Source organism: Diachasma alloeum, unplaced genomic scaffold (assembly GCF_001412515.2).
Source record: "Diachasma alloeum isolate Michigan unplaced genomic scaffold, Dall2.0 Dall_scaffold_00207, whole genome shotgun sequence".
Taxonomy (NCBI): Eukaryota; Metazoa; Arthropoda; class Insecta; order Hymenoptera; family Braconidae; genus Diachasma; species Diachasma alloeum.
The window spans coordinates 798,235-823,571 of record NW_021680372.1 but is presented as its reverse complement, the minus strand read 5'-3'; the positions used below and the strand labels follow the sequence as shown (position 1 = coordinate 823,571).

General features: G+C 35.9%; 1 protein-coding gene across 1 annotated transcript in view; it reads right to left on the bottom strand.

The window, feature by feature from the left end:
- Nucleotides 1-3,396: 3,396 nt before the first annotated feature.
- Nucleotides 3,397-25,337, bottom strand: part of LOC107036230 (furin) — a 298,513-nt gene continuing 276,572 nt past the window's right edge. Inside the window, exon 3 of the mRNA XM_015254027.1 lies at nt 3,397-3,869. Within this exon, the coding sequence (XP_015109513.1) occupies nt 3,768-3,869 (102 nt within the window). The 3' untranslated portion in view covers nt 3,397-3,767. The remainder of the gene's footprint in view (nt 3,870-25,337) is intronic.

Genomic DNA, 25,337 nt, shown 5'->3' with positions numbered 1-25,337 from the left:
CGCTCCACGAATCTATTAAGTGGCCATGGTACTTTCGATTCCTCCGTCGGTACATGGCATGGATTTTCAATCCAATTATTTTTGTATCAATCCCTCATCTAGGTTGATGAAAAATTAACTACGAGTATAAAATTTGATGATGAAGCGACTAACATTTTCCGTTTTTTCGGAATATGAAAAAAAAGTAGATGTTATTACCACAGGGATCTGTAATAGTGTTAGATTTATTCATATTTTTTTCACCACTTCTCTCGAAAAACGCGAATTCTTACACCCTGCAGAACTCAAAAATACACCTAGTGAGATATGTTATACAATTTTCAATTATCGCGAGCATAAAAAATAATTGGATCGAAAATTTTATCGGTAATTCCCTTGATCTCGTTAGCTCAGAGGATAAAAACGTTGATGCTAAGGTAAACATAAGATGGCCGTAGATTTCTTCGATATAACCTAGAATGCAAGTTTGTTATTTATTCTCAACATGCATGAGGAACTTGAATAGTACAAATGTGGAGGAAAAATCAATAATATAATTATAGATTTACGTTTACAAAGTTATGGTGAAATGGATGGTTAGCTGCGGTATTGTGAGTTCACAGAATGCAATTGAAAGTTGACAACATAAATTGTTGATTGAAACTCATTCTTCTCCACAAATATGAGAGTATAGAAGAATCAAGTAATAAAAAACATTTGTTAACAAGTTACTCCCATTTTTCGACAAATGGAATGCTTGAGAATTACGACGGAAGCGATAAATAATTCCAAATGTAACTTCTTTCTTCCAGTACAACCCCAAGAAATTCTGAAATATCGCCGGAAATTTGTATAGGTCATTGTGTCGAGAGAAAACTACCAGAATATTTACGAGATCGTGCATAAGTCTGAAGATTTTCTGTTGAATGGAAAGGAAAAAATTGGATTTTCAATAGGCAGGGTTGAACGTCAGAGAAACTGTCAATAAAAAAAAACTACAAACTCTGATAGCCGGAAAACTACAAACTCTGATAGCCGCATTACCATCACACAGTTCATCAACGATTATTTCTACTAAATTTACATGGATGCCAAATGCTGCAGGATACACCCCTGCTTCTATTGAATTCAACAACAAGGATTACTCCAATCGCCATACTGTCAATAGATTTTTCAGAGGATATGAATGTCCACAGTGATGATGTATCGATCTTATCTTGGTGAACATTGTTTATTGAAATGTTGAATCAGTGTGTGCATCAATTAATTTCAATACCTCATGCAGAGACGAATCAATATCAGGAAAGGGAGTACAAATTTATTTCGCTTGTATAATGAATCAATGACTGTAATATTATTCTCTTAATTTTGTAGAACTGTTATTTGGACATTACATAAATGTATTGAGAATAAAATAATAAATTCTTGGAATCCCACTGAAACCTCTCACTCCTGAACTTATCAATCGATTTATCAAGTAATTCCCAGTAATTCTGGGGACTTAGTGACTGAATGTTCCAATACGTATGAAGAAAATGACTGAGAAAAACTTGCTTCTTTGAGAATTTGACTGAATCGGTATTGGATTCTATTCATTTTCTATCGGAATTTTATTTTTATTTTTTTGCGCCAGTTCGATTAAAGACTATGTAATTTAACCCTGCCATTTTGTTAGAGATATTGAAGGAAAAAAGTCCATAGATTTCGATGTTCTTCTATCAATTCTTGTGCATTAATTTTCCATTTTCAACCATCATTTTTATATTCATTTGTTTTTCCTCATAAAATCGTAGAATACAAACTGAGATCATTTTTCTTCAAGAATTCTTATAGAAATAATCCTAATAAAATGAGTTATATGGAACAATAAAAAGCTATATAGCTTTAATAGCTTTCGTCCGATGAACGAATATCTATTGAATAACTCACGTTCTATTTGGATTGAAAATTGACATAAGAAAGCAGTAGAGTTTTCTAATAGAGATCTAATAGGACTATAGAATATACAACAGAATCAGCGCAAAAAACAAATAGAATATTTCAATAGAAGTCCAATAGAATTTTATAGCAAATTCGCTAGGTTTTCTATTAAATTTTTTCATGCACGGAAGCATAAGATTTTTCGAATAAATGCAAATTTATTCCAGCCATAATGCAAGTGACTTGATTCCCGATTCATCAGTACGTCCTGAGACCACAGTCTCCTCGTTCTGGTCGAGTTGGAGATCCAGGGCTTCAATCTTTTTGTGATGTTTGAGTGGAACACATTTTTCTCCCCAGATGGTGCATTGAGTCCTCCAAGCAGTCCAATAGCATATTTCGAAATTTCTGCAATAGGGTGCTTCAATTGATCGAGTTCTTGAAGATCCATTTGGGTTAGAGAGATCAGTAGTGAGTAATCTTCTGGAAAATTTTTAGATATGGAGAATAGACCTCCACAGGTCTGTATTCTGTTCTCCATACCGTTGGGAGTGCAATGTGGTTCAGTTGTTCTAGAAATGTTTTTTATAATCTTTTAAAATTTATTGCTAGTCTTCCAGTAACAGTTTCGAAATTTTCAACAACTTCGTTCAAGACCAGAGGAGGATTATTATCCATATGGAAAAACTGAAAAAAAAAACTAGGTTTCTCCGTTTTCTCCAAGACATTTTTTTTCCTAATCGCTATTGGAATTCTGTGGCAATGCGTCTTGAGATTCTCTTCGAATTTTATTGAAAAATTGTAATAGTTTTTTGCGCCAATTCTATATAAGATTATGCAATTTGAGGGTGTCGTTTTGTTGAGGAATAATCGAAAAAAAAGCTTATACATTTTTATTTTTTTGTAGAAATTATTGCGCATAACATTTCCAATTTTTTCTCTTAAGGTAAAGGGAGGGGTTTCTGAACAACCTAAGAAGGGAGTAGTAGTTGATCACTGTTTTTTAGGGACATCAATTACATGATTCCGATGGCCAATCGGAGTATAGATATCATCCTTTCTACAACTGTGATTAATTGATCGATAAGTTCAGGTGAACTCTTAAAATTGTCAAAATTCTGATAAATGATCAGATACTACTCCCTGATTAGAAAACCATCGCCTCACATTCTTATTCATCGAACATGATCAATTGCAAGGAAAAAATATAGAAAAATCAACAACCACGGACTTTATGCTACAAACAAAAATAGGCATTCGAGAATGCAATGGAATGTTGCATAATTTTGTTATCGAATTGGCGAGGAAAACGAGTAGAATTGTCCAATACAACTCTAATAAAACTCCAATACAATTCTTGTAGAGTCTCGATAGTAATTTAATAGAATTTCCTAGAGAAAGCGCTGTATTTGGCAAAAAGTTGACACGTGTACGCAGGGGTATCTGAAAATTATAATAGTACAATAAATGAAATATATAATTTAAAAAACTGGATATTTGTGAAGAGTGTTCCTAGCAAAGATTATGAAATAAATCTAATGGAAATAATATTGCAACTGGATAATTCAGCAACGCAACAGACGATCTGATAGGCATTTAATAGTGTGACAAATGACCATCGGACGTCAATTATATGCGGTAAATCATCAATTTCGAATTCATTTTTCAATATTGTTTGGAAACGCTCTTTGGAAATGTACCTTTCTTCTATTTCTTACTCTGGGAGATATCAACATACTCTCAACAATTCATACGACGTGCTTGCTGTGATTGTAGTGATTAACTTGTCATCACCGGTGAGATTTTACTCGAAGGATTCATATTGTTTCCAAGCTCGGCACATTTTTTATTGATTACATCGAGCTCCTTCAATTATGCATCGTTTTCACACTACTGGCTTCGTCTTCTTCTATCTTCTGATTGGCTATTGAGCATCGCCTGTGCAATCTGAATATTGTCTGCCCAAATATCTGGAACATATCAAAATGTTTTTGTTCTTTCTCAGATTTTCGACAAAAACTCAGTTTTACGCTAATGAATACGATGTGAGAAAATGAGAAGTTTGAATTTTTTTCCAAAGTACTCTCTGCTCAATGATAGCATCTATCGCTAGTAAATTCCTCATACCAAATTATCTTCAATTGTATCATTTCCAATCATAGACTGCCTGTTTGGTGCGTCATACATTGTAATATCTTAATTCCTAGATGCTTCAGAGAGTCCATACGAGCGACTACTCCAATTTGTATATGAAAAATTGACTCAAAAGTTTTTAAGTTGTTTCCTATTTTTTATCACGAAGTATTAATGAAGACAAAATCTATGGCTTCCATTTTTTTCCGTTATTTAAGGTGGCTTGTAATTAATTAAAAGTTAATAAATAAAATTTGAAGAAGGAAAGAAGGAACCATCTCCAATATCTCCGTCAGTAATTGAGTTAAAGAGCTCGGGTTGCGTTTATCTTTCTTGTTTTGGACTATACTTTTTTGATACAAAATACAAAACGACTTGAAAAATAAGTTGTCGAAGTCGTCTTTATGATTGCGATTCATTATATAGAAAACACAGTCGAAAACAACTTAACATGATCATTGTTTTGCGACGCATCTCACGCATTCGATACTCGTTCCATGGGTCTCTTGAAACTTCTCGAGTTTCCGCTCACGCCGCCATATCTTCTTGGTCGTTCGTGCGTCTTTCTCTCTCTTTCACTCACTCATCGTAGCGGTCCATCGCGGTTTCTGTCGTCTTTTGAGATTGATCCAGCTGTAATCTCCGAAATTTATTTTTAATGTTAAATGAGGCCCTCCTCTCTCCCCCACAAATTTTTCAACAAAATCTGTGGTCCTCCTTGATGAGTTATCCTTGCGGACATTCGTAGTCTGCTGATAGTGCCTGACATCCCATCGTTTCTCAAAAGTTCAACCCAATGTGTTATGCATTTATGTTGAGAACTTGATAACTTCTTGGGGAATAATGAATAGCCATCAGTCGGCAAGTCAGCGGTCGGGAATTCGGATAATTGTCCCAGCCGGATGATTGAGATCATATATTGTCTCATATCGGCAGCGTTCCTTGAATAGTTGATCCTCGATACTAACATTGGATCATTATGTAGAGCTAATGTTGTTGCGAATGCAAGGGCGTAAACTCCACAACTGAAGTTATCAGGCTGCCTAGTGACAGGTTGGAATACAACATTACTTGAGTGCAGATGAGGATAACGTTTTTTAATATATTTCTTCTCATCTGATACCAACTGCTCATATTCTACTCGCTGTCCACTATCGCAAATGAATAAATTGACTCCATCATAATAGGCACAACACCAATGCCCATTTGCATTACCGCCCAGTATTTGTATGTCATGGATGCTCTGAGATGGCTGGATGAGATGACGAACAGCGAAATAATGGCAATAATAGACGAAACAATCGATTGATCCTTCAATTATTTTTAGGAATTGATCGATTGCAGAACAAGACAACATTTCAGTCACTGAAGCAATCTCCGGGATTACATCTTCATTCGTAATGTTCTGTAAGACTATTTCAATGGCTTCAATTTCCCAACCTTCAGGTTCGTAATCATCGATTTCATCATCTTTGATAATCACCCACCCAGGATCGTGGTGGTGATTTCTGTCAGGATTTCTGCGATCATTTGTGTTTGGAAATGTCATATCTGCAGAAGCTTGATCCTCCTGATCCTGTCCATCCGGGGTGGTGCAATCAACAGAAGTTTGACTTTCTGGATCTTTTGGGGATGGACTGTTCATATCCACAGGAGCTTCATGGTCTTTAAGGGACACTTGAGTTATGTTCCGCTCAATAATAGGCGAAGCCATCTTCTGTCGCTTTGAAACGTCATGAATTACTTTATCTCCTTTATTTGCTTTTCTTTTTTGAGTAGCAGGCTCTGAAGCATTTCTCTTTTCTTGTGCATCGAGGATGTATTGCGGATCTTTAATAGGTTTATTTCTACTTTTCCTACTGTCAATTATTTCTGGTAATAGACAATTCATATAGAATTGTTCCAATTTCCCTTCCATTCCTGTGGCCCAAAAAGTATCGTATCTCAGGACTTNCAATTATTTCTGGTAATAGACAATTCATATAGAATTGTTCCAATTTCCCTTCCATTCCTGTGGCCCAAAAAGTATCGTCTCTCAGGACTTTCACCTTCTTAATACCTTTTGGTGTCCACACGGCAACGATGCAATATTATCGGTGTGTGACATGCAATTGACCTTGAACTTGATAATAGAAAACATGGTTCTGATTCACTCTGCGCGGCATTCATTCCTTTCCCTTTACCCTTCTTCACTGTATCAAAAATTCGAGCATAGCGGGGGAATTTCTGAATAGCCTCTTCTGGAGTGCAATCATCGGCTAATGACAGATATTTTATTTCAACAATCCCATCCTTGCCAATGAGACCGTCAGGAGTGGCTCCCAAGTATGGCATTCTTTTATCAATGAACAATCCACAAGGAGAAATTGTCGTATCTAGAACTCTTGCTAGATCTTCAATTGCTCGTGCTTCATTCTTGATACCATAGCGAGTTGCTAGAGCATCTACCACACGTGGATAACAAATGGAAGAAACGATGCGACTACAGGATGTCCACTCCCGCATACGACAAATTTCTCCGAATTTGGAGGCAGTGATCATGCATCTACGATATTCCTTCCATATTTCAGATCTCCACTGGTCAATCGTTTCCTGCAGGACTTCATCCTGTCTCAACAGCCGTTCTCTCAATTTGTGGAAATGTTGAGCAACGAGTAATTCATACATTTCTGGGGAAATGTCGGGCTTATTACAGTTTGTACCGTAATTTCTGTCAGTAGTTCGTTTGTACTTGTGTTTTCTCCTGTTGTTCTATTGGTAAGCAGCTGTCCTTTCATTCTGAGCTTTTCTGATGGCCTCCATTTTTTATATAGCCGTGAGAACAGGCAAATTTTTGTACTCGAAGTATCTACTCAGAGCTTCTTACGTATTGGATTGAAGGGCTGAAACGTAGGCTCTCGCTAAATAAGCATCACGTAGGGAGTAATTTATACGCCTCCCTCCATTAGCTTTATTTTGAATGGAATTATACCATTCGGCAGGATTGCTATCTTCATGCTCCAATAAACTGGGGGCATTGGTAATCAATCGATTGACCGCCGTTTCGATTTCCGAATAAAAGCCTACTTCTCGCAGTTGTGGGGTAAGGTCTTCTTCCGATCGATCACAATCCTTAAAGGAAGAGTTGCAGCGATCATGATTACCAAAAAAATGGCCAATCATATTACTACAGTCTTCAACGAGACCAGTGACTTGAGCATTTGGACTTGTGTCACGGTTCTGGTAATACGCTACACGACTCTCGACATACTGTCGCATAGGCAACCCACTCTTTTTGACACGAGTTCGGAGTTTAGTGATACATCCTTTGGGCAAAGGTTTTGCTGCTTTTTGCAGTGAAACAGCAGCAAGTTTGTTACAAAAACATCTATACAAATGAAATATACATTCAGTTTTATCAATAGTGATATTCTGTACCTTATAAGGCCTGTTGTGGACAAGTTTGTCGTGAACACTGCTATCACCATCACCAATGTATGTTTTATAGATCAAACCATGCATGTCGATACTTTTGTTGAATCCTTCGAGAATTATATCAGGTTCCATCGAAGTTGTGGATTGATTATGTCCCCAATTCTTATAGCATGTGTGCTGCGGTACTTTCTTCCCAAGTACTTCAGATCGCCTGCACTTGACACAGTATTTATTTCGAACACCTACAAATAATATTCTCCGGGTATAGGCACCAATAAGTACTGCCGCGCCAGACAATGCATCATGCCTTGAATTGGCGTAGGATCGTTTGCTATATACACCATCTCCGATGACAGTAGTATATGGATATATGCCATGCAAAATTCGGCCCTCAGCAATAGCTAATCTTTTTTCTTCTCTCCCTGCATCTCGAAACTCTTCTTCGCACAATAATATTATAATTGGGAGTAATTTCTCCCGATTTTTGCTATAAATTTTGGGTGTTACGAATAGTGCACTCATACTTGCAAGTATTTCTTGAAGTGTGGAGAATCCCACCCCAGCAGTCAACGACCCATAAACGATACCTTCCATAATTGATATCTTATTAGTTGGAGTTTGTGGATTTGTCCAAATCTTGTCTTTATAGTGACATTTCAAACATATGATGTGTAAGAGGGTCCGCATACCTCGGTCTGAGACTTTAAATAGACGGAGGTCTTTGAAACTACCTACACAATTGTTATGCTGATCAAATTTTTCATGCAAAGTCTCAAACATATAGGTTAAATCTACGATTCGACGACCATCGACTATTGATTCTTTGAACGTGGCATCGAACTGAGCACAACTCAGTTCACACACACCATCAACAGATGAATTGTCCGCTTCGTCTTCGGACGATTGTGGTGTATCCATATGAATACTAGCATTCATCATATCTACATCGGCTAAACCTTCACAATAGGTGTCATTTTGATATGACTGTGCTTCGAATCCCATACTGTGTTCAGAGTTCTGTACAAATGCAGGAGTAGGTTCTTCGAGAACCAATGTTGTATCACGAGCAGTGACGAGTGAATCATCAACGTCGTCATCAGAAGGAACTGAACGCACTGAAGGATTCGGAATAGACCTGATGGAATAGCTAACCGGAATAGTGATGGATTCTGCCGATCGCACTCCAAGATTGATACTTTTCACGGTTTCATCATCTTTTTGTGCAGCAGTCGACTTTCGTCGTACATATTTCCGGAGACTGTTAATGCATAGTTTACTGTAATTTTTTGTAGGCACTGTTAGATTATTATCATGCAATGATTCATCAGTTTTTACTGATTGGTGTAAATTACTGATAACCGCTCTCTGTGGAAGAACTGATTTCAATTCTACGGAAGCGGAAGAGGTGGAAGTCTTTGGAGTGAGTGTGATAATATCTGTCACCGTTTGAAATACTGATTCAGAACTATGTGAAGATTCATTACTTGAATCAACTGTTTTCCCACACGCTCCGTTCAAGATCAGGCGACTTCGACAACATTCTTCGCTACACAGAGTCTGTACTTTCGATGCAATAGGAATTGTAGTATTTACATCCAGATTGACGTCATCATCGAGCTCATGCAAATCTCGATGAATATCTGCCTCTGATATATCAGAGACTTGTTGTCCAGTTAGCAGATTTAATTCTGCTTCTTGGCTGCATGCTGAAGAGTTCTTAAATATTTTATACTTACGAAAATCTCTGGAGTTCATTGGATTACTCACTAGTTCTGAATTAATTCTGCAATTTTCTGCGTCGTTCACAGGTGTCCGATCAACATTGAGGTTGTCCCTGACCGTACATGTTGTTGCAGCTGGAGATTCATGGAATTGAGATGATTGTGCCCAGGGTACATCCTCAGACGCATCACCTAAATCAGGCACAGTTGTCCTTGCTTCTTCTCCATCAAGCCCTTGTGCTTCCTTCGAAGATGGACTTTAACATTGGATGAAAAGAAACTCATTACTTTAAGCAAAGGAAATTTTATATTGCGATGGTTGACAATTTGTAACATAATCTGCAGTTTATCAAGCATTATACTATCAACAGTGCTATACTAACAAGTCAGAAAAAAATTAATGCAGCAAAGAAAAACCAGACAATAGGCTTACTTTCATCATATTAAAAAAAAAAAAGATTGTGTCAATTCATATTTAGCAATAAGACAGCAACAGATAATGAGGTTATGTATACTTACTTGTCAACACAAGCCCATTTCCTCGAATGATTTTTTTTTATTCGCCTTGGCTCCCATAACTTCAATTTTTTATAAAATTTTAACGCATTGATATTGATTTCAACGCGAATCATGAATTTATTCGTTACTAATAAATCCAAGATGAGAAAGGAAGATTGCATATCGTCGGCAACTTCTTTTATCCCTCCAATTTGCTGTTATTTATATGTATAAAGTCGTCCGTGGTTTTAAATAATGTTTTGAGAATAGTTTTTATCCTATCGTCTTTTATTGTTTATGTATAATCTATGATAACCGTTGTAGAATACGGAATTTATTTAAAAATATGCATATACGGATGTAGCACCACGTCACACTATTTATTGTGTCGCCACCTTCAGTGTATATGATGGACTGAACCCCGCGAGGCACCTGATTGATGCCTGACGGTGCTAGGTTTGTGGACCATTTCTGAATATCATCAAACCTTCTCAGTGAAATTAACCAGCAAAGCCTCAGAATTGTAAGTATTCCATTATGTACCGTAAGTCAAGCTATTTCCAACTATTTTTCCCTTCTATCTCATTGTTCTCATTCACTTTAATCCTTATAACGTGAGTCGTCAGGTTCCTTGATGCAGTCTCTCATTCCTCATTCCGGCGACATTTGATGGTGACACGCGTCCATCTATTTGTTGGTGAAGCTGCAATGTTTTTTCGCTCAACACATTTCTCATTTTCTTTCATCACTTTATATCATGTACACCAAAATGATTGTATCATAACCGAAATCAATGACGGCGTTCAATAAAATTCATGAACCGCCATTATGCATCGATGTTTCACTAGCTTTATGGAGAGTCAATCGTTGAGTTTTCACTCCACTCGGGAAAAAAACAACTCAACAACTTTTCGGAAATAATAGTTTATTCAATTGTTTACCTGTTTACCTGTTTATTCATAAAATTCATGATGGAATGTTGAGGAATTCAATGAGGCTATTAAATTTGTCTAAAGCGGATTCAAAATCAAATTGCTGTCATTCCATCACGAGGATACAACCCATTGAACCTTAAATAATTAGCGTCCAGTCGTCATTCACCCCTGAGATTTCATTATAATATAGCAATGAACAGCTGCTGAAAGGAAATTTATCTGTTTTTTCTAGATAAAAATAATCCTAACCTCTAAGTTTTCATCACAAAATAGTCAACGATGAACAACATGGACAACACTGTCACAGGTGATTTTATTATTATTAACGGAAAACTGGGATACCAACGGAATATTTATGGATTCACGGGTATGAAAAAGAAACTGAATATTCCAAACGGGTCATATCCCGTGTGTTACGAAATTTGATCAGTACATGCAAGGATAAAACCGTTTGGAGAATCTATTATTGAAAAAAAAAATTCAATTTGTATTGTGAACTGCGATGTAATTGGTGAAGTAAGGCATCTCATCATCATGAACTCACCCATGGAGAAATGTAATGAAAAAACCCAACAGTCTCTCGAAAACATTCGTTTCAAATTGTTTTTGAACTCCATAAGAATTCCTTTGAAGTTCTAGGAAAATGCTCTCAAAAAATTTTATTTACATTTTTCTCTCAGTCTTATAGAAGATTATACAACTTCAACGTGTCATTTTGTGAAGAGATAGACGATAGAAAAATATCTGTGGTTTTTCATTTCTCTACAAAAATATTTGGGCGTAAATTTTCCTTTTTTTTCGCTGTATTTTTCTTTGTTGATTATGGTTAAATACGAGAAAGAGAACCCGAAAATTCATGTCGAAAACATCTTATAGAAAAAAAACTCAATGGAATAAGTTACATAGGCAAATCAACATCTAGGCGAGGGTGCGATAAAATTGACACGATTGACTTTTTTGGAAATGTCAATAACATTGGAATTGTCGATGGAATGGAATTCCTTTGTTTTAATAAGAAGAACAATTCTCCTCCTTTGAGATGAGCCCACACTGACCTCAATTGATGAAACTGTTTCTAAGTTATGAATATTTTTTATAAATTAAAAAGTGTCCATTTTACCCCACTCTTTCCTACAGACATTCTTTCACAAAGGAATATCTACTCAAGAACGCATCAAGAAGGGGCATAATTTTTTATAGAATTTACGTACAAACAAATACACTTTTCCAATAGAATCCTTGTAGACTAGAATAGAAATTTAATAGATTTCCTTAGAGAAAGCGCTAGATTTTTCTGTCAAGGTTTTCCCTACTCGCTAGTAAATAAATGATAGAATACACAATTCTCACCAGGTCCCGGTACACCAAAACCTGTTAATAATATTCAACAAGAACCCTCGCTGAGCCAAGATATTCCGAATGATGGAAGTGGAGAGGTGATGTCGTGTGACACAGGTTAGTACTGATACTGAATCTCAAATAATATTTGACGTAGAATGATACCATCGGTAAGAAGAATTTAATGTTGAATAAAGACGAAAACTAGAAGAAAAATCAAGGAAGAGGATTCAAGTTCTTGAAATTCTTGAATATGGCAAATAAAAAATTATTGCGGAACTTCTAATAGCACGTTGATGACAATGTCGTGGGCTTTCTCGGGTTTTTTTTTGAATAACATGTTCGAATCTTTTATCCATTGTAACTGATCAAAGATTCATGAGCATTGGCAACAATAAATGAATGATACTTGTTACGTATGAATCAACAGTGGTAGTCTCTCAGTAATCACTCATAACATGAGGAATCAAGTTGGTGATTTGCTTAATTCAATTGGTTAATGCAATTAATTAATTTTACTGTGGTCTTCGGCACAACCTAATCAAATTTCTAATATTAATATGGTTTTTTATTGTAAATGGAAAAGTTTCAAACGGTATTTGGTGGTTAAAAATCCTATAAATTTGCAATGAATTTTATCTGGTGTCTTTGATGTTTGCATAGCACTTGAAATTCCATTTCATTGTCGATTTTCATGAAATAGTCTGTCCACTAGTATATGCGTCATAATCCGTCGCGAAACTGAATTGTTTACTGGAAAATGATGTACTTTCTCCAGTAATTCAAATATTTGGCATTCGAGCATCCATGGAATGTTAATTTATATTAGTTGATTATGTATGACGGTTTTCAATACTTTCATTTTCAATATTTTGGACTGCTTAATTAACGAAAATATCGGAGTGGCCTCCAAAAATTTACATTTTCTCCCACTCGTCGTGTTTCAGGTGTCAAGCAAACGTATGCGAACGTTGCTGCTACCCAGAAAGTTGCAGATTTGGTTAATGGCCTGCCATATCAAGTGGTTCCGAGACGATCTCGCCGTCCCAAAGGAGTGTCTGGCGCTGACAGCAATGCATCACGACTCCAGTCGAAGGAGCCAGAGAAATTTGTGTTGGATTCATTGAATGACCCTGAACTACACTCCAAGACTGAAAATTTGAAAAAGCCTAACGGACGTTCCAACAGCAAAAGAAATCCACCGAAGATGACGAAAAAGAAGGCCACGAGAAGAACGTTCAGACCAAAGACCGGAAAGCTCAGGACGCAATCAACTACTGGAAACACTGATGACATCATAGATGACACTGCTACTAGCCAGACCAAGACTTTGTCATCCGATCCTTCGGTCAAGGAGACTCAGACGACCTCAGCTTCGGGCGGAGATAAGCTGATGAATGGGCAGAATACTGGTGGGATCAGGTTCGCTCCAGATACTGGTCCCCAGGAACTCTCAAGAGGTGGGCTGAGAAACAAGGAGATACCCCTCGAGCAACCTCCAGGCTCTGGTGATACTTGTAAGCTCCAAGGCGGTGGATCCTTTGTAACTCTCGAGAATGAACGTTCATTGAAATCGTCTGTACCACTCGACCTTTCCTGTGCTCATCATACCATAAATAACGATGAGAAATCATACATCGAGCTGATGAACAAAGTTATCGGTGGACATGCATCTCACGAGGAACTACAACAGATCCGTAAGATTCACAAGACCCTTGATGATATACTCACGTCCATTGCCATCAATCCAACTCATGACGGTCATGATACAGCGTCCTGCAGCCATGATTCACCCGCGATGATTCCAAAGCAATTCCCATCTACTGTTATGGACTTTACACGTTACTCTTTCAAACCTGCCGATTTCGAACGTTCAAAGAATCATCAGAGACACTTGAATTCGGCATCAACAGGACAAGATTATTTTCAACATCGACGGAGAAATACTGCAACTCGTTATTTCGATCCTCACACAAATTTCAACTCTTCAGAACCCCTAACTCAACCAGCGGGTATGGGGCGTAAAGTTGATGGGACAGTGGCTTCGAACATCACTGGTGCCGCTCGGCACGCTGACGGTAAAGGTGATCGACCACTCGGGCCTCCTCGTGCATTCCAAACGATGCAAAACTCTCAGGGACAAATGATTTCCAAACGTACCAGCAAACGTATAAAACAAGCCGAGAGTATCACTAAGAAAATGCAGAGAGATCTGGAGGAACTGAAGCAGGTAAAATCTATATTGAATCTTGCCTCCCATTTTCTATTTTTCAATTGGCTTGATCAATAGTTTCTGCAGACGTAAGGGGAAATTTCATAGAAAAACCTGATGAATTCACTAGTAAATGCTATTGGAACTCCAATGAACTTTCTATGAGCTTATGGTTGAGTCTATTGAAAATTCTGCAGCTTATTTGTGCGTTTTTTTTTTTACAAAACAGATGTTCAGTGAAAAATATTCTACCTTATTCTACCTTATACCTTATACTATTGAAACATTCTCTACATAGATACCTCAACTCAAATTTTTAATTTTTTTGTGGGATATTTGAAATAGAAAGAGAAGGAAAATATAGTGGGAAATTCATGTCGAGTAATACAGGATACCTGGCAATAGAAAGAGTTATATTTAAAGATGGAGACCTAAAAATATTGTCTGTGACATAGTTCCAATTGGACATTTTCTTCAGAAAAAAAAACCTGATGAAGCTACTAAATTCTCGAATAGCAGGGGAAAATTACAGAATTTTTCATGGAAATAGGGAAGATATCCAATAGGAATTCTCATCGAATTCGCTAGATTTTTCTATAAAATTTTTCCTTACGTAATTTTTTGCTCCCAATTCGTGGTTTCAATCATCTCCATAGTGTTGAATTAGCGCGAAGAAATCAGGGGACTTAGGGAAATAACAACAACGTTGATTGGCTTGCCTGAATGGGAAGTAATGTTTCGGTAAAACATTTTAGCTTCCTCAGATTCTAGAGATAATCAATGTCCAGTCATTTCACTCTTAATAACTAAAGTGTCCCAAGTAATCACTCGCATCGTGCACCCACCAGTACCCACCAGTACTCACGAGTAAATAGAAAATAATTCAGCGAAACGTGACTTCTGTTGGGAAACTAATGAACATTGTTGGTATTCCTCAGATTCCCTGAATCCTTCACATCAATTCTGAACATCCTCTTTCCCAGTTCACTGTCTATTTAATCAGTAGTTCATGGCCAGTACTTTTGTAGCCCCCACAGTTTTCAAATAGAATTGAAACGAAAAAATAAAATTAACTCCATAATTTTGCCTTCTTTCCTTTTCTGAGACTTGGACTTCGCATTTTCCATACTTTCTGCCCTTGCATTAGTCTGAACTTCTGGAAATTTTTCTATTAGAAGGTTGTATCCAGTGAGACTCAGTCGACCTTGCCGCCAACGCCACCGCCATCCCCTGCTGCATTGCCCATGGCTACACCCTATGGTCCACTTCAACAGCCTTATGGGCCTCCGATAATGCCAGCTTGGCAATATTGGCAATACTCTAACACCTACAATCAACCTCCCATGGTTGCGCAGTTATCGATGCCTATGCAGCCCAGCCAAATTCCAGTTATGGCATCACAATATGGATGGTCAGCACCCTGGAACCGGGTGCCCTCAATGATGTATGGACCATATCCAGGACCACAAATACAACAACCCTGAAATTATTAAGCTGTTCTACCACACATGAAAAATTTGTATAGAAAAATCGAGGCCTTTCTCTGAGAAATTCTATTGAATTTCTCTCGGAGTTTTATAAGAATTCTATTCGAGTTCTATTAGAATTCTATTGGGAAATCCCATTTTTTTGCACCTATTCTATAGGAGATTACGCAACTTTATGGTGCTATTTGGTCAAGAGAAAATTTGATAGAAAAAAGACAATAGATTTTCATTCTTGTGTAAAAATTCTCAAACATTAATTTTCTACGTTTTTTAAAAATTTTATTACAAAAAATGAAAGAAAATACAGCAGAAAAAAATGGCAAAATTTTACATCCAAGAATTTCTATAGAAAAATGGAGATTTATTGACATTTTTCTATCAAATTTCCTCTTAAAAAAATTACACTATAAAGTTGCATAATCTCCTATAAATTCGGCGTAAAAAATAAATCGAATTTTTCAATAAAATTCTGATAGCACTCGAATAGAATTCTTATAGACCTCCAATAGAAATTTCATTGGGATTTCTTAGAGAAGACGCTACATTCTTCTATTCTAAAATGCTAATCGAGTTGTCAACAAGAATTCCCTGGGAATGAATTCATTTTGGATTTTCATCTTTGCAATAAGACAAATGTTACGATGCTTAGAGTTCAGAGCCATCTTTTATTGTGACTAGTTCCATAGGATTTGATAAAAGTTCACAATAAAGATTACTTCTTGATGTTTAGTTAAGTTTTTATGACTCCCACTTGTTATCCCAAGGTTGTCTATCTACAATTAATATGTTGGACGATAAATATTGCTCCCTATAATCTCTTTTTAGCATAAAATGAAATGTCTAATAATATAATGTCAAATAATAAGAGTATTCAATAAACAATTCGTTCAGTATAGCACCTGTGTTGACAAGCCAAACTCGGGAACTGAGTACAGAAAGAAATCTACTATACCGACTAGTCTGCACTAGCCGCTTGAGCCACTCGGTGGATTCACCAGCACACGCGGCGGCACTTCGTGTGCGTCCTCGCGACATTTGGTGTGCGGCAAAATATTAATGAAAGTGAAATGTGCATACTGCAATTGGATAATATGAACAAATATGGTGTTCGTAAGTATTCCAACATCTTTCCCATATGATATCATGGTTCATTTCTGTGTGTCCAGGCTAGTTTCGATCTAACAAAAACCTCAATATCCATATGCTCTCACAACCCCTTTCACTGCTCTTAATTCATAGTAGAAAAGCCGTTTAACTTTGTTGCAATTTAAATTACGTTTTTTCTTATTAGTATGTCCAGTGCCCTTGCTTCCTTGAATAATATTTGTTGCTTTCTTTGCATCGCTGCATTATTAACTAATCATCTCAAAACAGAGGTTATGAATTCGACCAGCCACCATTTCCAATCACTTGATCATATTCCTTGAGATCAATCAATTTTGCATTTCTCCGTAAAACAACAATTACACTAATTAAAATAACTCATTCGACACAATGCCACGTGATTAGTTAACTTGTGTTTATACTTAATTGTTTTTTCTCTGAAAAGTAAATGAAGATAAAATCAACAAACCATTATTTATCATTATGATTGGTGTCATAACTGATTGTTCTTTCCAGTGTCAGAAACATCGTCACAATTTCTGGAAGATGTTGTGAATATTCAGCGCAATCGATTGGAGGATTAAAGGATCCAGATTGAGTAAAGTTTGTGTCGTGTGCTTCACAGAAATACTAAAAATATTCACATTTGAAGCGCTCGAGAATCTTGGATTTGATAATTAAATGGAGAAAGGAAAGAAGAATAGTCTAAATCTATCATGAGAGTATTCACATGAACAATATTCATTTAATTCCGGTAAAAGCACCTCTTTACGTACATCTTAATTGTTGAAAGCGTTCTTCGTAGTCACGAAATTAGACATTAGTGTCACCTATTTTTTTTTAACGATTGTAGGTTAGGCCGAAATGTCTGGAATGATTGAGACTGAACAACATGCAGGATTGCACACAAAGAGAGTGCTAATTTATTAAAGTTCAAAGAAACTGGAAAAAAAACAAAGAAACGACGAAATTCCCGTGCATTTGCGTCTGATGCACTTTCATCCAGGAGGCCCCTCATGTATCTCTGCCATTGGTCAGCGTTCTTCTCTGAAGTACTTCGCACTGGTGTTCACAGTACTGAGCTACGTACTGCACTATGAAAATGTCAGTCAATAATGGTCTGGATGAATTTTTTCGACTTATTTCAGGTTTGTAGCATGGAAATGCCATACCATTCTGGAATAGATATATAGTCGAACGCTCATGGATTGAGCATTTTATATGCTGTGAGCATATGGACGATGAATTACCGTGGTAATTCAGTAAAGTCGTTGTCATAACGACAAAGTTCCGATAAGGATAAATCTGAATCAATCGTGATATTTCAAGTTGCACGTTTAGTTATATATACATTCGTAGTTTATTAGTTTATATATATATATATATATATATATATATATATATATATATATGTGTATATAAACTCCTGATTCAAATTTCCTGATGTTATGGACCGCATGTTACATCGCTTCATATGGAGTTTCATGCATACTTGAAATATGTAAACTATGAAATACTTCAGTGATTCAGGAAAATCATCAAAACCACGATGAAATTGAAGCGAAAAATGATCAACTAATTTTTCCATTTTTATTTGCATGCTTGCTATCTGGCATGAACTAGAAATTTCATTTGTAGAACAGCTTGCCTGTTTCAGTTTTTATGCTAATGCTTGAACAATAAACTGAATTTATTGTGAGAGACGTTGGTGAATTGTTTGAGGTTCCTCATTGACTTTAGCCAGGGCTAGAAACGCTGAGTATTTTTCAATGAAGCAACGGATGAAATCGCAGTCATCAGGGATGATTTCCCAAAAATTTATTGAACTGTCTATTCCATCAGTTCATGAGAAGAAGGGTTCTTCGTACGAAATAATCACGCGAAATATGACTTATGGATGAAAAATTACAAATATTACCGCAATTTTTATGTTAGACTAAGATTTGCGAACCAGTAATCACAATTGATACTGAAAGATTTGTTGTTATTTTATATTGTTCATAGATAGAAAATAATTATCTCTATTTGACATCATTACCGGCTGAGTATCAACCGAAGATGGGCCCACTGTCGACCCATAGATGGCGTATTCGCATCGCCATCTCTAGGGGGGGGGGGTACTGAAGGTAACGTCGAGAAGTGCCATGGCCACTTAACAGTAGACTTCTAAGACCCACGTTTGGGAAAAAGACTTCCTTCAACCAGGTTTTGAAATGCTCTGAAAAATCAAGTACTTCATAATATTCGAAATTATTGTATGGATTCGGCTCACTAATGGACCGAAAGTTCCAGAAGCTTCCTTCAAAACCAGGAAAAGAGGTGAAAGTAATTTCCCATCAGCAGAAATCAGTGGTTGCACTGTATAACTATGTGCCGTTGAAGTTATGGATTGTACAACGCATGCGACTTGTTTGACACCTTCTTCAGTTAAAGTCCGCTCTGAATGAATTTATAATTGAAAACCACTTTGATCAGAATTATAGATGTTTTCTGGGCCATACGTAGCAAAATAACACCGAACTTTCTGGAGGAATTCATCCGCTTGTTTTTGTAACTCTTCTTGATTCTCCAACGTTTTCCGCGTGACGAATTTGTTAATTTTTCGGGATGTGATGCGATGTGCTCGTTTGAAATAATGCAGCCACCTGAGCGAAGCTGTGAAACGAATGTCTTCAAATCCAATTTCTTTCCAGGTTTGCAGAGCCCACCTTCGTAGGTCAGTATCGTGAACGATTAAACCTGCATCAATAGCATTTTTCATATTTTTCAATGTGTATTCCGAAATACGTTTCAACTTCTCCATATATGTCCCTCCTTTATTAATTCGGTGTGCCCAACATCGAAACTGTCTGCGCGATTTAACCTTTTTGAATCGATGCGAAACAGTTTTTATGGAAAGATTTTCCTTCGTTGTTGCACTTCTCCAGAACTCAACCGCTCTCTTTTTATAGTTGAAATCTATGGGTTCTTCATCCTCCGAACAACTTTCAGATGATCGTTCTGTATTTGGTTGAAATTCTTTATTATCTCCGATGGCAATCATTTCTGTATCTTTATAGGGCTCTGGAAAATCCAGAGATGTTTCTTCGATAATTTCAACGCCATTATATTCCTCCATGGATTGAATCAATATCCTATGGAAAGTGTCCGCTCATTCGCGTTCCTCATTGTTCACGGATGTTTCAGCGAGATTAAGAACTTCAAATGTTGCCATGAGAAGTCGGATAATGTTGATTGGATTAACTCTCATGATGAAACTGGTAGAAAACACGACGCTCACCGAGAAACTTTTCTTCTTGATAGATATTCGTAGACTGATTGTGAATTGCATGAGAGATGGCAACGAAAAACACTAATATTTTATCACGGTGATTTCATTTTCAGATAAAAAAGGGAGATATCAATTGATATATCCTAATATAACTTCCGAATATTTTCCAGTTGTGGTTCTGCCTTATCAAACGGAACGGTATTATCATATGTTGTCACTTATTTCTCATTGAATAAGATATAATCATCAAGGTCATAAGAGAAAGCGAATTAAATTTTATCTTCAATTCATTATTTTCTGCGCAATTATCGATTTTTTTTCTCACCACTCGCCGAATTTTTTCATTTCCGGTGCTATCAGTTCGGACCGATTGTTTTTTTCTTTTAAATGTGGATTCCAGAGAAGAGCCAAAAAAAGATATTCCGTATTATTCCATGCTCTTTCAAATGAATTTGGTTCCATAATATGCTGAGCAATACATATATATTTTTTTAAATTGAAAAAATAACTTTCACAGGGGTTGCATAGTCCTATTTCAATTATTTATCTGAGCATTCCCCATAAACTTTGTTTTATGCAACGAAAAAAAAATCGTAATTTCACAAAAAATCGATGCTTTTTCCGTAAAATTTCTCATTTTTATTCGAATGAAATTTGTTTCCTAAAATTCTCATCAATGGTTTTTTTTTCTATTACAAAAATGTCTTTCCACAAGGGTAGTTTACCCCTTAGATTTAACCCCCCCGGATACTATTTCAATAGTTTTTTTCATCATTCCCCATAAGCTTTGTTTCACACGGGAACAAAATTGAAAATTCGCAATTCACAAAAATCAATTTTTTTCTGTCAAAATCTGGGCAAAATCGCTAGCAATGCAATAAAACGATTTGAGTTGACTGAGTTCTTAGCTGAGTTTCCAGGCAATATTTCCGAATCTAAGAGAGCTAGCAAAATTTTTGTAACGACCTTTTTTGTAACTTTTGATTCGCTTTACAAGAAATATTATGAGAAAAAATTGGTATCTGTCTTACATACCGAGATATTCATTGAAAACTAACCAATACCAAAATTGGCTTAATCGTTTTGCTGCTATGCTACTGAAATGGAACACAAGGTATAATGATATTCCGAGTCAGAATAAGTTCTATTTGAATTTCGATTTTTATCAAAATTGAATTCGGAAAGCTCCAAGGAAATCAGTTGAATAAGCATCAAACATCTTGTGTAATCTCTACCATGAAACATATCTGGTAATCCATATATAAAATTAAAAATCCGCGGTGGGTCCCAGAAGTACAAAAATACCACGAATCTTTCACTCCTGAGAAATTGAATCGAGAAGAGAAGAGGCCACGCAGGTCGTGGACAGAAAGTATTATGCAAATCGTCACGGGAATTGAGCAGATCAAACACACATTTGATATTATCAAATTCGTAATCAAAACCTTGCTATCTCCTGGTGAATAGTGAAAAAGTTAAAATTGAGAAAATCAAAATGTTAAGGAAAGACTTCGATAGGAGTCATTTCAGATTCGACTATTCTGATTATATATTGAGTCCAATGGCTCATCGCGCTCACTTTGGCCTATGCGATACTTTCAATCATTTTGCTCATCTCTTCCATTTGAAACTTCTGATAATTTAACTCTCCTCATCATTTCGCTGGTTCCTTCCTCTCATTTGCTGAGCTTGCCTGATTTTTATAAAGAAGTATGAAACCAACTTGGGAATTTTAATGGAAAAAATCAATCTATAATTTGAAATTATTAATTGCTGAGAATCAAGGATTTGATTTACAATGTTTGCCCTCTAATTGAGCCATATTGTTTGATTCATTCGATTCCTTCGAGGTTTCCTGAACCTGAATTTGTTGAAAAAGAAAATTTACATAGAAATCTACTTAGCTTCGGGATTCTATCATAATCTGCGTTCTATTCCAATAGAGGAGCGGTAAAATGATTTAAGCCGATTTTATTATTAGTCAGTTTTCAATGAATATCTCGGAATCTAACGCAGATATCCATTATTTTCTCATAACCTTTTTTGTAGAGCAAATCGAGAATCACAAATAGGTCGTTACCAAAATTTCTTTGGAGCTTTTTGAACTCAAATTTTGTACAAATTGAAATTGGACTTGTGTTTCACTTCAGTAGCGTAGCAGCAAAACGGTTCAAGCCGATTTTGGAATTGATCAGTTTTCAATTAATATCTCGGAATCTAATGCAGATACCATTTTTTTATATATCACCTTTTTTGTAGAGCCGATCAAGAGTTACAAAAAAGATTATTACAAAAATTTCGCTATCTCTCTTAGATTCGAAGATATTGTCTGGAAACTCAGCTAACAACCCAGTCAATTCAAATCGTTTTACCGCTTCGCTAGCGATTTTGCCCAGCAATGGCTCTCCTTCAAAAGTATGATGTGCCACAATACTGAAGTAGATATAATAATCAATTAACAGACCTGTAGGGATGATTAACGCAAGGATTTCCATGAAAAAATGCAAAAAATTGAGGTTTTTATTTTTTTTGAATGTGTTGCAGGTGGAATGTTCGAACTTTTTTTCTCTCAAAATGTGGAGAATTGAGGCTAGAATCTCCTCAATTTTTGTCAAAGTGGTAGAAAAATCTGTACCTATAAGAATGATTTTTTAAAAGAGAGAAGTGTCGATAAAAATATTATTTAACAATTAAAAATCAATTAAAAATTTTTTCCTTCAGGTTTAGTATGTTTTTGATTTTCCAGAATTTTTTCAAATTTTTAAGTAGCTTTGAAGTAGTCGAAAAAAAATAAAATAAAAAAAACAGTTTTTTTGAGCATAAAAAATCAGGGGATCGATATAATGATCTGAAATTTTACACAGAATTGTGTTTTTGGATGGGGAATATGTGAAAAAATTGCCGCCTTGAAATTCGCTGGGGGCAGATTCACCATGCTTATCCGGCTAGATCCTTTGGCATTTTCTGTAAAATCTGAAATTGTATAATTTTTTCCCCCTAAATCGCATTCAATATTTATCTTCTGAAAATTAATAGTCGGCTGTCTATGAGATGTTAAGGACAAGGGTCGATTGATCATAAATCTAGTGGAATAATTAAGTCTCTCCCGTTTTACCTCACAAGGATCAAACTTCGTCATGGTCATACTTTTCGAGGATCAAACGCCGCAAGCATCATACCTGGTAAGAGTTGTGCCTCACGAGGGTCAACGCCGCAATGATCAAATATCACAAGGATTATGTCTCGCCAAGTTTAGGCTTCGCAGAAACTTGAATCTTTCAACTTTGACTCCATCAATCGAGATAGGCGGGAGCGTATCGGCCAAGAAAAAAAAATTTTTCTTGGCGAAGTTTTTTTACAAAAACATTTGTTTTTGTTTTTTAGGGTTTCTCTATACAATTATTTTCTTAAACAATAGTTTCTCGTTTAACTATGGCATCCTGTCCATTCAGGTTATCCAGATACATAAATTATTTATCACAAAAATTTGACACTCACGCTAATTTTCGTATTAGAGACAGAATTTTTATTTATTTCTTTCCAATTTTTCCAAAATTTTTCTAGATTTTAATCTTTTTCTAAACTCGAATAGCTAATTTTCTCATAAGACACTGTGTTATTTTAGCATTCATTAATGAATTATTATCAGTAATACTAGACTAAGAATTGAGCGCTCACTTAACTAAAATGCTTCTATTCGTATTAACTTCTGTTTACAATTTTTTCAGATTGTAATCTTTGAAATCTGAGCTGTGTTTATGGGTCTTTTACTATACTAACAATGGGGTATTTCATTACTAACTGTAGAACAATCAATCATTTGGGTAAAATCTCAAATTATACAGGAGTCTCATTTTGCCCTGCTGAGCATTTTGACTCGGTATTCCCTAGAGATCTACACCGAGGAAAAACAATTACTCCTGGCATATAAAAAGTTACGAGTGAATATGAACCGTCATAGAATAATTATGTTACACATGATCTTGAATCAACTCCATAATTATTAACATTAAAAATTATTCCAAATTTCGTCACTTGAGATAATACGAAATATTATAATCATTTTACGATGAATCATCATTGGAATTATAATTTATTGGGGGCATTTCAAAATAAATGGCCTGTAAGTTTGCATTTTTCAAAAATGATGAACATCTTACTAATATTTACTCTACAGAAATAATTTCTTTTCTCAGTGTATACACTGATGAAGAGTTTGTTTATTATCCCTTGTTTATTATTATTATAGTATTATAGTATGAGGTGAAAATCAATTCAAAATTTTTAGTAGTACTTACACTTACAGTGAGATAATTTTTGAATACGAGATTCTTCATGGAAATGTCCAATTCCTTGAATGGAGATATGGTCTTTGATGTGGGTAACTTTCAAGAAAAAAAACAAAGTATCAATACCATGGAAATCTAATGAACCCTCACTATTGATGTCGGTCCGCATGCGAAACATTCACGCAGAAAAATGTTTTATTTGAATTTGATAAATTTTATTTGAATCAAATCAATCGTTGATATCATGCAAATAAAGTTTATTGAATTCAAATAAACCATTTTTCTATGTAATCCGTTCCACATTGATGTAAAGTGATTTGGTAGTCAGTATTTTCCCAACCTTTTGAATACGATCAGAAGTTATACTAGAACACTTTTCACTTCCATCTTCCGAAAATCCTTTAATAAACGCTCATTCTTAATGAAATGGCTTGTGTTGAACAGTATTTTATGGTACTGGTGAGAAAAAGGCGGCTCTTTGCGTGCGAAGCGTGTAAAAAGTGCCCTTTTTACACTTGTATCATAAATCCCCCAAAAACCAAAAAAAAATTTCTTTTGAAAAAACCGGCCAAGTGTGACTTGGTAAGCATTGTATTCTTTAAAAAAAAAATTTTATTGTTTCTCAGCAAAAAAAATTTCACAAAAAATTGTATTGTTTCTCAGAAAAAAAATTGAAAAAATGCCGCGTAACCATTTCAATGCGTTGTTGTGGAAAAATGGCCGAATACTTATTTATGGATAGTTGTTTCTGGGAAATTGAAAACAGTGCAGAAATAAGGAAGAGCGCCAAGTTCATGAAGTTGAACTTGTCATTTTGAAAAAACACAGAACTTTTCATAACATTTAGAAACAATTTCAGCTTTTTCCTACAGTTGGCTTGTACTGTTGCAAATTTTATAAGTTTGAACTCATCAATGCCAACTCAATATTGTCTATTCCTGTAAGTTACGGAGTGGGTACGACCATAAAAAGTGTGGTTATCAACACAATTCTAAGAGAATTAGAATTTAGAGAGAAAAAATTTCCGCTTCACCCA